A 15,592-nucleotide genomic window follows, 5' to 3' on the forward strand; every position below is an offset into this window, starting at 1 on the left:
TGGGAGCGTGTCTGGCTCCTGATAAGTGTGTCATCACTGATGGGAAAGTTGCTGGAAGTAAATGTGTCAAAATAATAGCCATTTCCTCTTGTGAAGAGGATGGCATGTATGTACGTCTGCGTATTTTGAAATTAAACTTGAAAATCTCAAAGTCTCTTCAACAAAGTGTGTTTAAAATCATTTGTTGAAATACATAATCTTTGAGTTTTTTTGGCCATCATTTTGGTTTTCAATAGCAAATCCTGGAACCAAATAAATATGGTAATAAGAGTGCATGGTTAACAGTACATAAGTACATTTATTTATTTAACAAAAATACAGTGTGTTAGGCACGATGCTATAGAGAGTAAGACAGTTTTTGACCTCGTGGAATTTACTGTCTAAGGGAGAAACAGACAATTGGACAATTGTTAGACATTGTTAGAGTGACCAGGTAATTTATTTTTCAAACCAGGATGCCTTTGAGAGTGAGAGGAGGAGCTATTAGTAATTAAGCAGATTGGCAGGTGTAAACCAGGACCACACTGGCTGAGGGATCATTGGGTCCCTTTAATCAGTGTGCACTGATGAAGTGGGACAGTCAGCCCAGGATTCCTGAAGAAAGTCATTTATTTGTTAGTGCTGGCATGAGAGCACAAGAAGTATGAAGACCCAGGCTGGAGGGAGTGTAGATGGTATGGGGCAGGGATAGATGAGAGGTGGGATGAGGAGAAGCAGGACCAAACCATAAAATGACTTGTAGTCCTGCTCAGAAGCCTAGACTTTACCCTGAAGGCAGTGGGGGCTGATGTGATCAGAACTGCATTTATGAAAGACCACTGTGGTTGTAGTGTGGAGAAGAGAGTGAAAGAGATGTGAGGAATAACCTACAGAGAGAAGACATCGATGGCATGAAATGCACAGCATTTTCAAGAGTTGTTCAGAAAGTGGAGCTGGAAGGACTTGGTGCCAGTCAGTTAGTGGAGATGTTTTTTATTAAACATATGCTGTGTTCTGGCACTATGTTAGGGCTGAAAATGGCAAAGAACAAAACAGGAAGGGTTCTTGCCATGAATCAGCAGGGAAGATGCTTTCATAAAACAAAGTGGGAAAAAGGCCAGGTGGAACCAAGATAGAGGGATAGACAGACACTTCCGGCGAGCCCTCTTTACAACAAAGACCTGAAAAAACAAGTGAAATGAGTATATTTGTGACAAGCTGGGCGCCCTGAGCATCAAAGGCAAGCTTGGACAACAAACTGAGGGGCAGAGGGAGGAGGAGACCATTCAAAAGTGGAGAGGAGTTGCTGGACCCGAAAAATGGGGAGCCCTCAGGCACCATTTGTGGAGTGGCGGTGGTGGCGGCAGCAGGCTGGTACTAGCGTTCAGCCACAGTTTCCTCAGGGAGAAGCAGCCAGCCACACAGCCTACGCACACCTCTGAAACCTGAGAAGAACAGCGCTGTTGGCAAAAGCTACGTACTTGCATAAATTTTACTGCACCCCTAACCCCCATGCCGGCTTCAGCGAACCCTGGGCCTGAGATAGACCTTGGTGAGCACCTAGATCCATCCTCCCGGCCTTGGGGAGGGAAAAAAATTTGCAACTGGGGGGAAAAGATAATTTGCTAGCTTCATTAACTGTGGGAGCTCAGGACAGAAGTGGCTTCTGTCCAGGCATAAACCGTCCGTGGACCTTGAGCACCTTTCCCTTCTGCATGGACCTGTGTGGGCCCTTTTTGGGAGAATAAGCCCTTGTTGGCAAACTCCAACCATTTCAGCTGTGTGGTGGAGAGGTGGGTGTTTGATGTTTGACATTGTTTTGCCTATTAAACAAGGTCCTCACCTACCCACATCAGGGACCTAAGAACTGGTAGCTCCACCTGTGACGGATCCAAAGATAACTGCAACCTCCCAGTCCTTACAACCAAAAACTTTGGGTGCCCGTGGTCTCTCTGCAGAACCCACCCACCAGCACTCTCTAGGGAACAGATGCATTTTCCTCAGAGACACTTGAGGGTCGGTTCTCAGCCTCCTGCCTTGTTCAGAGTGTGACCCCCTGCTGCAATCAGATACAGGTATATATGCCAATCACCCCTGCCCCTCTGAGACTGCAGGACAGAGCTTGTACCACACACTTGATGATCAGCTACCTGGAAACCTGAGCTGAATTCATACAAGAAAACTGAATGGACTCCTAGACTGATATACGTGATAACAGCTCTAGCCAGCTGGGGACAGGACACCAGAGCTCCAAAGGCAAAAATAATCAAGCTAGCTCACTCAAGCAACCCATAGGGGTATAGCAAAACAAAACAAAGCAAGCAGCTATGACACGGTAAGCAAGCATAAACTAATACAATAACTCATACATGCCTGAGAGACAACAGTCAATATCAAGTCACATAAAGAAGCAGACCATGACCACCTCAACAGGCTGTCAAGACAAAGAATCCAGGGATCTTCTAGATGAAAGTCCATTGCTGAAATTACCAGGTGCAGAATACAAAAGTTTCACATACAGAACCCTTCAAGACATCAGGAAGGAAATGAGGCAATACGCAGAACAAGCCAAGGAACACACAGATAAAGCAACTGAAGAAATTAGAAAGATTATTCAGGAACATAATGAAAAGTGTAATAAGCTGGAAAAATCCATAGACAGACAGCAATCAGAAAATCAGACGATTAACAATAAAATTACAGAATTAGATAACTAAATAGAAAGTCAGAGGTACAGAATTGAGCAAGTAGAAGCTAGAATTTCTGAACTCAAAGATCAATGACTTGGCACTAATATATTTGAAGAAAAATCAGATAAAAGAATTTTAAAAAATGAAGAAACCATAAGAATCATGTGGGACTCTATCAAGAGAAATAAGCTACAAGTGTCTGGAGTACCAGAACAGGGAGGGATAACAGAAAATACAGAGAAAATTGTTGAAGATTTGTTGGCAGAAAACTTCCCTGATATTGTGAAAGATGAGAAGATATGTATCCAAGATGCTCATCGAACTCCACATAAGGTAGATGTTAAAAGAAAGTCACCAAGACATATTATAATGAAACTTGCCAAAACCAAAGATAAAGAGAGAATTATAAGAGCAGCAAGGGGTAAATGAAAAGTCACCTACAAAGGAGAGCCAATAAGAATAAGCTCGGACTACTCGGCAGAAACCATGGAGGCAAGAAGGCAATGGGATGACATATTTAATAAATTGAGGGAAAAAAATTGCCTGCCAAAAATCATATATCCATCAAAACTGTCTCTTAAATATGATGGTGAAATTAAGACATTTCCAGATAAACAGAAGTTGAGGGAATTTGTAAAAACCAAACCAAAACTACGAGAAATACTAAAGAGAGTTCTTTGGTTAGAAAATCAATAATGTCAGGTATCAACCCAAGACTAGAACACTGGGCAGAGCAGTCAGAAATCAACCCAGACAGGGAAATCCAAAAAAACAAAGGAAGATTATAAAAAAAAAAAGCACAAAACAGGGTAACAACGATGTTACTTATATAAAAGAAGACAACATTAAAATAATAAAGGGGGACTAAGAAATGTAATCATACACCTTCCATATGGAGAGGAAGATATGGCGATACAAAGAAATAAACGTTAGTTTTAAATTTAGAAAAATAGGGGTAAATAGTAAGGTAACCACAAAGGAGACAAACTATCCTACTCATCAAAGTAAAATACAAGGGAAAAATACAGACTCAGCAGAAACAAAATCAACAACAACAAATATGAGGAAAGGACAATATATAAAGAAAATCTACTCAGCACCTAAAATCAAGTGGGAGAAAGAAACTGTCAACATACAAAAAAAGACATCAACATGATAGCACAAAATTCCTACCTATCCATAATTACCCTTAATGTCAATCGACTAAATGCACCAATAAAGAGACAGAGAGAGGCAGAATGGATTAAAAAGCAAGATCCGTCTATATTCTGCCTACAAGAGACACACCTTAGACTTAGAGACACAAACAAACTAAAACTCAAAGGATGGAAAAAAATATATCAAGCAAACAACAATCAAAAAAGAACAGGAGTGGAAATATTAATTTCTGACAAAATAGACTTTAAAGTTAAATCCATCATAAAGGATAAGGAAGGACACTATATAATGATTAAAGGGACAATACACCAAGAAGATATCCCCATATTAAATATTTATGCACCCAATAACAGGGCTGCAAGATACACAAAACAAACTCTATCAGCATTGAAAAGTGAGATAGACAGCTCTACAATAATAATAGAAGGCTTCAACAAACCACTTTCAGTGAAGGACAGGACATCCAGAAAGAAGCTCAATAAAGATACGGAAGATCTAAATGCCACAATTAACCAACTTGACCTCGTAGACATATACAGAACAGTCTACCCAGCAGAACAAACTATCCTTTCTTTTCCAGTGCACATGGAACATTCTCTAGAACTGACCACATATTACGTCATGAAGCAAGCCTTAGCAGAATCCAAAACATTGAAATATTACAAAGCATCTTCTCTGACCATAAGGCCATAAAAGTGGAAATCAATAAAAGGAAAAGCAGGGAAAAGAAATCAAACACTTGGAAACTGAACAATACCCTGCTCAAAAAAGACTGGATTATAGAAGACATTAAGGATGGAATAAAAAAATTCAGAGAATCCAGTGAGAATGAAAACGCTTCCTATGAGAACCTTTGGGACACAGCAAAAGCAGTGCTCAGAGGCCAATTTGTATCAATACAATGCACATATCCAAAAAGAAGAAAGGGCCAAAATCAAAGAATTATCCTTACAACTTGAACAAATAGAAAGAGAACAACAAAAGAAACCCACAGTTACCAGAAGAAAACAAATAATAAAAATTAGAGCTGAACTAAATGAAAAAAATTTTTTTTAAAAAAACAGAAAAACAATTGAAAGAATTAACAAGACCAAAAGCTGTTTTTTTTTGAAAAAATCAACAAAATTGATAAACCACTGTCCAAACTGACAAAAGAAAAACAGGAGAGGAACCAAATAGCCCGAATAAGAAATGAGAGGAGCAATATTACAACAGACCCAACTGAAATTAAAGGAATCATACCTGATTACTGGAAACTCCTTGGATGAAAAACTATACTCAAACAAATTTGAAAACCTAGAAGAAATGGATGAATTCCTAGAAACACACTACCTACCTAAACTAACACAGACAGAGGTAGAACAACTAAATAGACCCATAACAAAAGAAGAGATTGAAAAGGTAATCAAAAAACTCCCAACAAAAAAAATCCCTGGTCCAGACGGCTTCACTGCAGAGTTCTACCAAACTGTCAGAGAAGAGTTAACACCACTACTACTAAAGGTATTTCAGAGCATAGAAAAGGACGGAATACTACCAGAATCATTCTATGAAGCCACCATATCCCTGATACCAAAACCAGGTAAAGACACCACAAGAAAAAAAAATTATAGACCTATATCCCTCATTAATGTATATGCAAAAATCCTCAACAAAATTCTTGCCAATAGAATTCAACAACATATCAAAAAAATAATTCACCATGACCAAGTGGGATTCATACCAGGTATACAGGGATGGTTCAACATTAGAAAAACAATTAATGTAATCCACCACATGAATAAAATAAAAGACCAGAATCACATGATTTTATCAATTGATGCAGAAAAGGCATTTGACAAAGTTCAACACTCATTCATGATAAAAACTCTCAGCAAAATAGGAATAGACAGAAAATCCCTCAACATAATAAAGGGCATTTATACAAAGCCAAGAGCCAACATCACCCTAAATGGAGAGAGCCTGAAAACATTCCTACTGAGATCGGGAACCAGACAAGGATGCCGTTTATCACCACTCTTATTCAACATTGTGCTGGAAGTCCTAGCCAGAGCAATTAGGCTAGATAAAGAAATAAAGGGCATCCAGATTGGCAAGGAAGAAGTAAAAGTATCTGTATTTGCAGCTGACATGATCTTATACACAGAAAACCCTAAGGAATCCTCCAGAAAACTACTGAAAGTAATAGAAGAGTTCAGCAGAGTATTGGGATACAAGATAAACATAAAAAAATCAGTTGGAATCCTCTATACCAACAAAAAGAACATCGAAGAGGAAATCACCAAATCAGTGCCATTTATAGTAGCCCCCAAGAAGATAAAATAGTTAGGAAAAAATCTTACCAGAGATATAAAAGACTTATACAAAAAAAAAAAACTACAGTACACTTCTGCAAGAAACCAAAGGAGACTTACATAAGTGGAAGAACATACCTTGCTCGTGGATAGGAAAACTTAACATTATAAAAATGTCTATTCTACCAAAAGCGACCTAAATATTTAATACAATTCCAATCCAAATCCCAATGACATTCTTTAATGAGTTGGAGAAACAAATCACCAACTTCATATGGAAAGGAAAGAGGCCCCAGATAAATAAGGCATTACTGAAAAAGAAGAACAAAGGGGGAGGCCTTACTTTACCTGATTTTAGAGCCTATTATACTGCCACAGTAGTCAAAAAAACAGCCTGGTACTGGTACAACAACAGATACATGGACCAATGGAACAGAATTGAGAATCCAGGCATAAGTCTATCCACATATGAGCAGTTGATATTTGACAAAGGCCCCAAAACAGTTAAATGGGGAAAAGACAGTCTTTTTAACAAATGATGCTGGCATAACTGGATATCCATCTGCAAGAAAATGAAACAAGACCCATACCTCACTCCATGCACAAAAACTAACTCAAAATGGATCAAAGACCTAAATATACAATCTGAAATGATAAAGATCATGGAAGAGAAAATAGTGGACAATGTTAGGAGCCCTAATACATGGCATAAACAGTATACAAAATGTTATAAAGAATGTAGAAGAAAAACTAGAAAACTGGGAGCTTCTAAAAATCAAACACCTATGCTCATCCAAAGACTTCACCAAAAGAGTAAAAAGACTACCTACAGACTGGGAAAAAGTTTTTAGCTATGGCGTTTCTGATCAGCGCCTGATCTCTAATATCTACATGATACTGCAAAAAAACACTCAACTGCAAAAAGACAGATAACCCAATTAAAAAATGGGCAAAAGATATGAATAGACACTTCACTAAAGAAGACATTCAAGTAGCTAACAGATACATGAGGAAATGCTCTCAGTCATTAGCCATTAGAGAAATGCAGATCAACACTACAATGAGATTTCATCTCACTCCAACAGCGCTGGCATTAATCCAAAAAACACAAAAGAATACATGTTGGAGAGGCTGTGTAGCGATTGGAACTCTCATACATTGCTGGTGGGAACATACAATGGTACAACCACTTTGGAAATCGTTTTGGCGCTTCCTTAAAAAGCTAGAAATAGAACTACCATATGATCCAGCCATCCCACTCCTTGGAATATATCCTAGAGAAATAAGAGCCTTTACATGAACAGATATATGCACACCCATGTTTATTGCAGTACTGTTTACAATAGCAAAAAGATGGAAGCAACAAAGGTGCCCATCAATGGATGAATGGATAAATAAATTATGGTATATTCACACAATGGAATACTACTCATCGATAAAGAACAGTGAGGAATCTGTGAAACATTTCATAACATGGAGGAACCTGGAAGGCATTATGCTGAGTGAAATTAGTCAGTTGCAAAAGGACAAATTTTGTATAAGGCCACTATTATAAGAACTTGAGAAATAGTTTAAACTGAGAAGAAAGCATTCTTTTGTGGTTACGAGAGGGGGGAGGGAGGGTGGGAGGGGGTATTTACTAATTAGAGAGTAGATAAGAACTACATTAGGTGAAGGGAAGGACAACGTTCAATACAGGGGAGGTCAGCAGAACTGGAGTAAACCAAAAGCAAAAAAGTTTCCTGAATAAACTCAGTCCTTCAAAGGCCAGCATATCAGGGGCAGGGGTCTGGGGACCATGGTTTCAGGGGACATCTAACTGGCATAATAAAATCTATTAAGAAAACATTCTCCATCCCACTTTGAAGAGTGGCGTCTTGGGTCTTAAACACTAGCAAGCAGCCATCTAAGATGCATCAATGCGTCTCAACCCACCTGGATCAAAGGAGAATGAAGAACACTGAGGACACAAGGCATTTATGAGCCCAGGAGACAGAAAGGGCCAGATGAACCAGAGACTACATCATCCTGAGACCAGAAGAACTAGATGGTGCCCAGCCACAACCAATGACTGCCCTGACAGGGAACACAACAGAGAACCCCTGAGGGAGCAGGAGATCAGTGGGATGCAGACACCAAATTCTCATGAGACCAGACTTAATGGTCTGACTGAGACTAGAAGGACCCTGGTGGTCATGACCCCCAGACCTTCTGTTACCCCAGGACAGGAACCATTCCCGAAGCCAGCTCTTCAGACATGGATTGGATGGGACAATGAGTTGGAGAGGGATGCTGGTGAGGAGTGAGCTTCTTGGATCAGGTGGACACTTGAGACTATGTTGGCATCTCCTGCCTGGAGGGGAGATGAGAGGGTGGAGGGGTTAGAAGCTGATGAAATGAACACGAAAACAGAGAGTGGAGGGAGAGAGCAGGCTGTCTCATTAGGGGGAGAGTAACTGGGAGTGTATATCAAGGTGTATATGGGTTTTTGTGTGAGAGACTGACCTGATTTGTAAACTTGAACTTAAAGCACAATAAAAATTATATAAAAAAAGAAAAGAAACAAAAGCCCAGCCAACACTTAGAATGACAGAATGGAAAATAAGTAAGAACCTGGGTATTCGATATCATTAAAGATCTTAATCCAACCTGGAAAAAAAGAAAACAAAGTGGGGAGACTTGACCCAGCCTGGACTAGCGGGGAAGGCCTCCTGATAAAGTAAAGCTGAAGGAACTAGCCGAGCTAAGGAAACAGAAGTCGCCAGTATTATGGCTGGGTTGCACAGAGTGGGAGAATGGAGTGATTTGGACTGACAGTTTTACCATTTGATGAACGGAGGAACGCAGAAAAAGGAAGTGGATCTTTTGAAAACAACGGCTTCAGTTGTGGATGCCACGTTTCAGGGGACTCTGGGAAATACCAGGTGAAAAATATCCAAAGACCTGATGACATATGGTCTGAGTCTGGAGGACATGAAGAGGTAAGTCAGAAGAAATAAATTCAGCAGTCATTAGCATATGTGCTAAATGAGGCTAGAGAAGGTGAGCATGTACCTGTGAAAGAGACAGGCCCAGGAATGGACCATTACGAATCCTAGCATTTGGTTTGCAGAAGGCAAGAACTCCACAAGAGGGTGAGAAAATATAGCAGGGCAAGTAGAAGAAAGGATGGGTTAATAACTACCTTGAGAACTGTAAATAGTCGCATAGAAATCACCTACACGCTAGTTGCTTAAGTTTGAATATTTCCACAGTTCTAATTGTATTAAAGCATATTCACTTTCTATTTTGCTTCTAGGTTGCATTAAACATTGATCAAGATTTGTAGGATCAACCAACCTAAGACCAATAAATTTTTCTGCTTGTTTCAAGTTTCAATTCAGAAGTCCCCAATTTCTATATTATTTTTCTCCAAACTTGTCTTCTAAAGACAGTTTTATAAAGAGGACTCAAGGGTAGCCTTAAAAATCTGTTTTGGGTTTTCCGACGCAACCGATTATTTGTAGTTATTGTGAGAACTTTTTTTTTATTGCGAGAACAGGAGAGTTTCCTGAAGTAAACAAAAAGGGCAAATGAGAGACAAGCCTAAAAGATTGTGTGCATCTATATGAGACCGAGATTACCTGAACTGACAGTAACTGTTTGTGAGAAGTGAAGGAGGCTGACACTGCGTGGGGCTTAGGAGTGTTCACATGCTTTACATGAGGGGTTTCCTCCTGGAAGTTAACTGCAGAGCTTTACCCTGTGTGCTGGGAGTGTTGCTCCTAGGAGCACTTCATCCAGGCTGGCATGATGGGGGTGCATGGGAAAGGACTAGAAGGAGAATTTCCTCAAATTTAGCCAGCTTACCCCACCCAAGAACAGATGTGGAATTTCCTCTTCCTCACCCCTCTACCCAGCTGGGCATCCAGGGACTAGTATTCCTCATTGGGGTTTATGAAGTCCTGTAATGATGTAAGGGCAAGTCAACATAGATTGAATGGGGACTGTGATGGTTAATGTCATGTATTAACTTGGCTACCTATGGTATATTTCTTAGTGGTTTGGCTGATATTGTGTAATCATCCTCCATTTTGTGATCTGTTGTGAGCAGCCAGTGAGTTGGAAGGGGAGTTTCTTTGGGGGCATGGCCTGCATCCAATATATATAGGTGTTTTGGCAAAGCTCACGTGTGCTCTCTCTCTTTCTCTTGATCCTGTATTCATCTCATGGTCTCACTTCGGCTTCTTGGAGAAGCCTTCAGTGAGCTGCCTGACCTGCACATTTTGGATTCACCAGCTCCCACAAACCTGTGAGCCAGTAGCCTGCCACCTGACCTGCAGATTTTGGGTTTGTCAGCTTCTACAAAGACATGAATCAGGAGAAGCATCCAGCCTGCCATGTGACCCATGTATTTGGGACTTATCAGTCCCCACAGTTGTGTGAACCACTTCCTTGAAGTAAATCTCTATATATTTGTATATACGTGTCACTGGTTTTGCTCCTCTGAGAACATAGCCTGAAACAGGACCAGTGTCCTGGCATGTAGAGAAGCATCATTTTCCCTGGAGCAATCAAAGCACAGAAGAAGGGGGACTGTTGTTGAGCAGAAGGTCTCACTGGACACTGGCTGGGCAGGGTGCTTACTTGAGGGGATATGAGGTGGTCTCTGGAACCTGAATGCTTTCTTGGCCACTAGGAACTTTCAGATCTGTTCTTCAACTTTGGGGAGAATCTTGTATCCTTATAATATTCCTCCAACCTGAGTCTACATTGTGAGTCCTTTCTGTTCCTAAAGGGAACCCTGGTGGCGTAGTGATTAAGTGCTACGGCTGCTAACCAAAGGGTCAGCAGTTCGAATCCGCCAGGCGCTCCTTGGAAACTCTATGGGGGCGGTTCTACTCTGTCCTATAGGGTCTCTATGAGTCAGAATTGACTCAACGGCACTGGGTTCTGGGTCTGTTCCTAAAGACACAGGCACAGAAACATGATGCAAGAGGCTGCTTTTTTTTTTTTTTTAATTTTCTATTTCTAGTTATACATTCCCTGAGTCAATGAGAACAGAATAGCCTGGTTACTTGAATAGGTTTTATTAAAAAGAAATATTATGCTGTCATACCAGCTCTGTAGATTTTTAGAAAAGTAGGTGCCCTGTGGAGAGGACTTGCCTGTTCATCATACCAGGCTCTGTGCCCACAGGGAAGACCTGTACATTGACATCACCGAGGCTCTGTGTCGCTGAGGATGACTTGCTGCATTCACATGACCCAGGCTCTGTGTTCCACATGGATGACCTGTGCATTCACACCACCCAAGCTCTGTTCCCCACAAGGATGACCAGTGCAATCATATCACCCAGGCACTGTAACCAACAAGGATAACTGTGCATTCCTACCACCCAGGCTCTGTGACCCACAGGATTACCTGATGCATTCACATCACCCAGGCTCTGTCCTCACAAGAATAACCTACTGCATTCACTATTCCCTGGTGTTGTGCCCCACCAGGATCACCTGTGCAGTCACATCACCATGCTCTGTTCCCCACGAGGATGACCTGGTGTATTAACATCTTCCTGGATGTGTCTTCACATCACCCAGGCATTGTGCCCCACAGGAATGACATTACCCAGGCTGTGTGCTCCACAGTGTGATCTGTGCATCCGCATCACCCAGGCTCTTCGCCACATAAGGATGACCTGTGAATTGACATCATCCAGACTCTGTGTCCTACTAGGAAGACCTGGTGCATTCACATCTCCCAGGCTCTGTAGCACAGAAGGATTACCTCTGCATTCCCATCACAGAATTTGTGCACCATAAGGGTGAACTGAGCATTCACACCACCCATGCTGTATGCCTCACATGGTTGATCTGCTCCATTCATATCACCCATGCTTTTAGCCCTACAAGGATGACCTGTGAATCCACATCACCCAGACTCTGTGCCTGTCTTAGGCTGGGTTCTCTAGAGAGGCAAAACCAGCAAAGCGTATAAGTACATATATATATGTATATGTATATATATGGAGAGAGATTTATATCAAGGAACAGTTCACGCAGTTGTAGAGGCTGGAATGTCCCAAGAGTACGGATCAGAATAGAAGCTTCTACTGATTTAGATAGCCACAGGGACTGGCAAACCCAGGATCTGCAGATCAGAGAGCAGGACTCTTGCTCACAGACTGTGAAGGTCAACAAATCCCAAGATTGGCAGGCAAGACCGCAAGGCTTCTCTTGATTCATGTAGCTCAGGGGCTGGTGAACCCAAGATTGGCAGGTTGGGGAGCAGGACTCTTGCTCACAGGCTGTGAAGATTCATGAATCCCAAGATCAGCAGATAAGTTGCTAGCTCACATCCCAAGAACCAGAGGTCAGACTGACAGGAGGCAGCTGCAGGATCCAGAGGAGGCAAAAGCTAGAAAGTCCACTTATATTCAGATGTAGGCTACACGCCCAAGGAAATTCCCTTTCAACTGATTGGCTACTCACAGCAGATCCCATAATGGGGGTGATCACATATAAACACTGAGAATCATGGCACAGCCAAGGTGACACAATCTTAACCATTATAGTACCCCAGCATGAGGACTTGCTGCATTTCAAGCACCCACGATCTGTGCCCCCCCAGTATTACCTGTGCATTGACATTGCCCAGGTTCTGTGCCACACAAATATGACCAGTACATTCATACCACACAGGGTCTGTTCTCCCGCAAAGATGACCAGATGCATTCACACCTCCTTGGCTTTGTGACCCACAAGGATGACCTGTGCATTGACATCACCCACAAGTGTGATACGTGCATTGACATTGCTGGGACTGTGTACCCCACAAGGATGACCTGTGCATTCACATCAACCAGAATTTGTGTCCCGTAAGGATGATCTGTGCATTCACACAACCCAGGCTCTGTCTCCCACAAGGATGATCTACCTCATTCATACCATCTAGTGCCCCACAAGGGTGATCTGTGCATTGACATCACCCAGGCTGTGTGCTACACAAGTGTGACAAGTACATTACCATCGCCGAGACTGTGTACCCCAAAAGGATGGCCTGTGCATTGACATCACCCTGGTCTGTGCCCCACAAGAATGCATTGCTGCATTCACATCACCAGGCTTTGTTCCCTGTATAGATGATCTGCTGCATTCACACCACCTAGACTCTGTGCCCCATAGGGACAGCCTGCTGAATTCACATCTCCCTGTCTTTGTGCCCCACAAGAATGACCTGTGCATTCACACCACCCAGAATTCATGCCCCACAAGAATAAACTGCATTCACACCACCTTGACACTGTGCCCCACAAGGATGACCTGCTCATTCATGTCACCCAGCCTCTGAACCCACAGGATGACCTGTGCATTCACATCACCCAGGTTCTTGGCCCTACAAGAATGAACTGTGTATTCATATCACCCAGGCTCTGTCCCCTACAAGGATGACCTGTGCATTCACATCACCCGGGTTCTCTGCCCCTCAAGGATGGCATGAATTTCACAACACCCAGACTCTGTGCTACACAAGGATGACCTGTCGCATCAAAAACACCTCACTTCCATACCACACAAGGAGAACATGTTTTGTTCACACCACCCGGGCTCTGTGCCCCACAAGGATGACCTGAATTTCAGATCACCAAGGCTCTGTGCCTGACAAGGACGACATGCTGCACTCACACCACAAAGGCTCTGTCTCCCACAAAGATGACCTACTGCATTCACACCACCTAGACTCTGTGCCAATCGAAGTCTCCCTGGCTTTTTGCCCTGCAAGTATTACCTGTGCATTCACATCACCCAGGTTCTGTGCCCCACAAGAATGACCTGTGCATTCATATCACCCAGGCTCTGTATCCCAAAAGGACGACTTGTGCTTTTGTACCACCCAAGATCAGTGACACACATGGATGACCTGGGCATTCACACTACCCAGGCTGTGTGCCCCACAAGGATGACCTGTGCATTCACACAACCCAGGCTCTGAACCCTCAAGGATGACCATGCATTCACTTCACCTTATTTTTGGTGTACAGTTGTTTATAGTATTCTTTTTTTAGTCCTAATTTCTTCACGGTCAGTAGTAATATCTCCACTTTCTTTTCTGTTTTTACTTATTATTTGTGTCTTCTCTCTTTCTTTTTTTTAGTCAGAGTACCTAAATATTCATTAATTTGTTGATCTTTTCAAAGAACCAACTTTGGTCTTACTGATTCTATTGTTTTTTCTATTTTGTTTATCACCACTCTGATTTTTATTATTATTTTTCGTTTAGTTTTGTTTAGTTTGCTCTTCTTTTTCTGGTTCCTTAAGGTTTAAAGTTAGGTTATTTCTTTTAGATTTTTCTTCTTTTTTAAGGTAAGTTTTCACATCTATAAATTTCCCTCTGTGCACAGCTTTCACCGCATCCTTTAAGTTTTGGTATGTTGTGTTTTCATTTCCATTTATCGCAAAGTATTTTCTAAATTCTGTAGTGATTTATTCTTTGACTCATTGGTTGTTTAAGTATGTGTTAATTTCCATGTATTTGTGAATTTTTCAGTTTTCTGTTTTTGATTTCTAGCTTCATGTCAGTGTGCTTGAAAAAGGCATTTTGCATAATTTCAATTTTTTAAGTTATTTAGACATGTTTTGTGATCTAACATATGGCCTATCCTGGAGAATGATCTTTGTGCATTTGAGAAAAATGTGTATTCTTCTGTCATTGGGTGGAGTATTCTATATATGTCTGTTAGGTCTAGCAGGTTTATAGTGTTGTCCAAGTTCTCTATTTCCTTGTTGATTTTCTGTCTAGGTGTTCTACACATTATTGAAAGTGTCTATTGAACTCTCCAACTATTATTGTGTTGTTGTTGTTGTTATTGTTGTTGTTAGGTGCCATAGAGTCGGTTCCAACTCATATCGACCCTATGCACAACAGAACGAAACACTGCCTGGTCCTGCACCATCCTTAGAATCGTTGTTATGCTTGAGCTCATTGTTGCAGCCACTGTGTCAGTCCACCTCATTGAGGGTCTTCCTCTTTTCCGCTGACCCTGTACTCTGCCAAGCATGACGTCCTTCTCCAGAGACTAATTATTATTGTAGTGCTGTCTATTTCTTCCTTCAATTCTGTCAATGTTTGCTTCATGTATTTTGGGACTCTGGTGGGAAACCCTGGTGGTGTAGTGGTTAAGTGCTACAACTGCTAACCAAGAGGTTGGCAGTTCGAACCTGCCAGGCACTCCTTGGAAACTCTATGGGGCAGTTCTACTCTGTCCTATAGGGTCGCTATGAGTTGGAATAGACTCAATGGCACCAGGTTTGGTTTTTCATTTTTTTTGGTGCATATATGTTTGTAAGCCTTGATAGATTGACCTCTTCATCAATATGTAATGTCCCCCTTTGTCTCTTGTTACAATTTTTCCCATTAAAATCTATTTTGCTTGATATTAATATAGCCAACCCAGTTCTATTTTGGTTCCTGTTTGTGTGGAATATCTTTTTC

General features: G+C 41.6%; 1 protein-coding gene across 1 annotated transcript in view; it reads left to right on the forward strand.

The window, feature by feature from the left end:
• DYDC1 (DPY30 domain containing 1) overlaps window positions 1-9,449 on the forward strand; it is a 37,881-nt gene extending 28,432 nt beyond the window's left edge. Inside the window, exon 6 of the mRNA XM_003418586.3 lies at window positions 9,420-9,449. Coding sequence (XP_003418634.1) covers window positions 9,420-9,449 — 30 coding nt within the window. The remainder of the gene's footprint in view (window positions 1-9,419) is intronic.
• Window positions 9,450-15,592: the final 6,143 nt, after the last annotated feature.

The sequence above is a fragment of the Loxodonta africana genome, chromosome 8 (genome assembly GCF_030014295.1).
Source record: "Loxodonta africana isolate mLoxAfr1 chromosome 8, mLoxAfr1.hap2, whole genome shotgun sequence".
Classification (NCBI taxonomy): domain Eukaryota; kingdom Metazoa; phylum Chordata; class Mammalia; order Proboscidea; family Elephantidae; genus Loxodonta; species Loxodonta africana.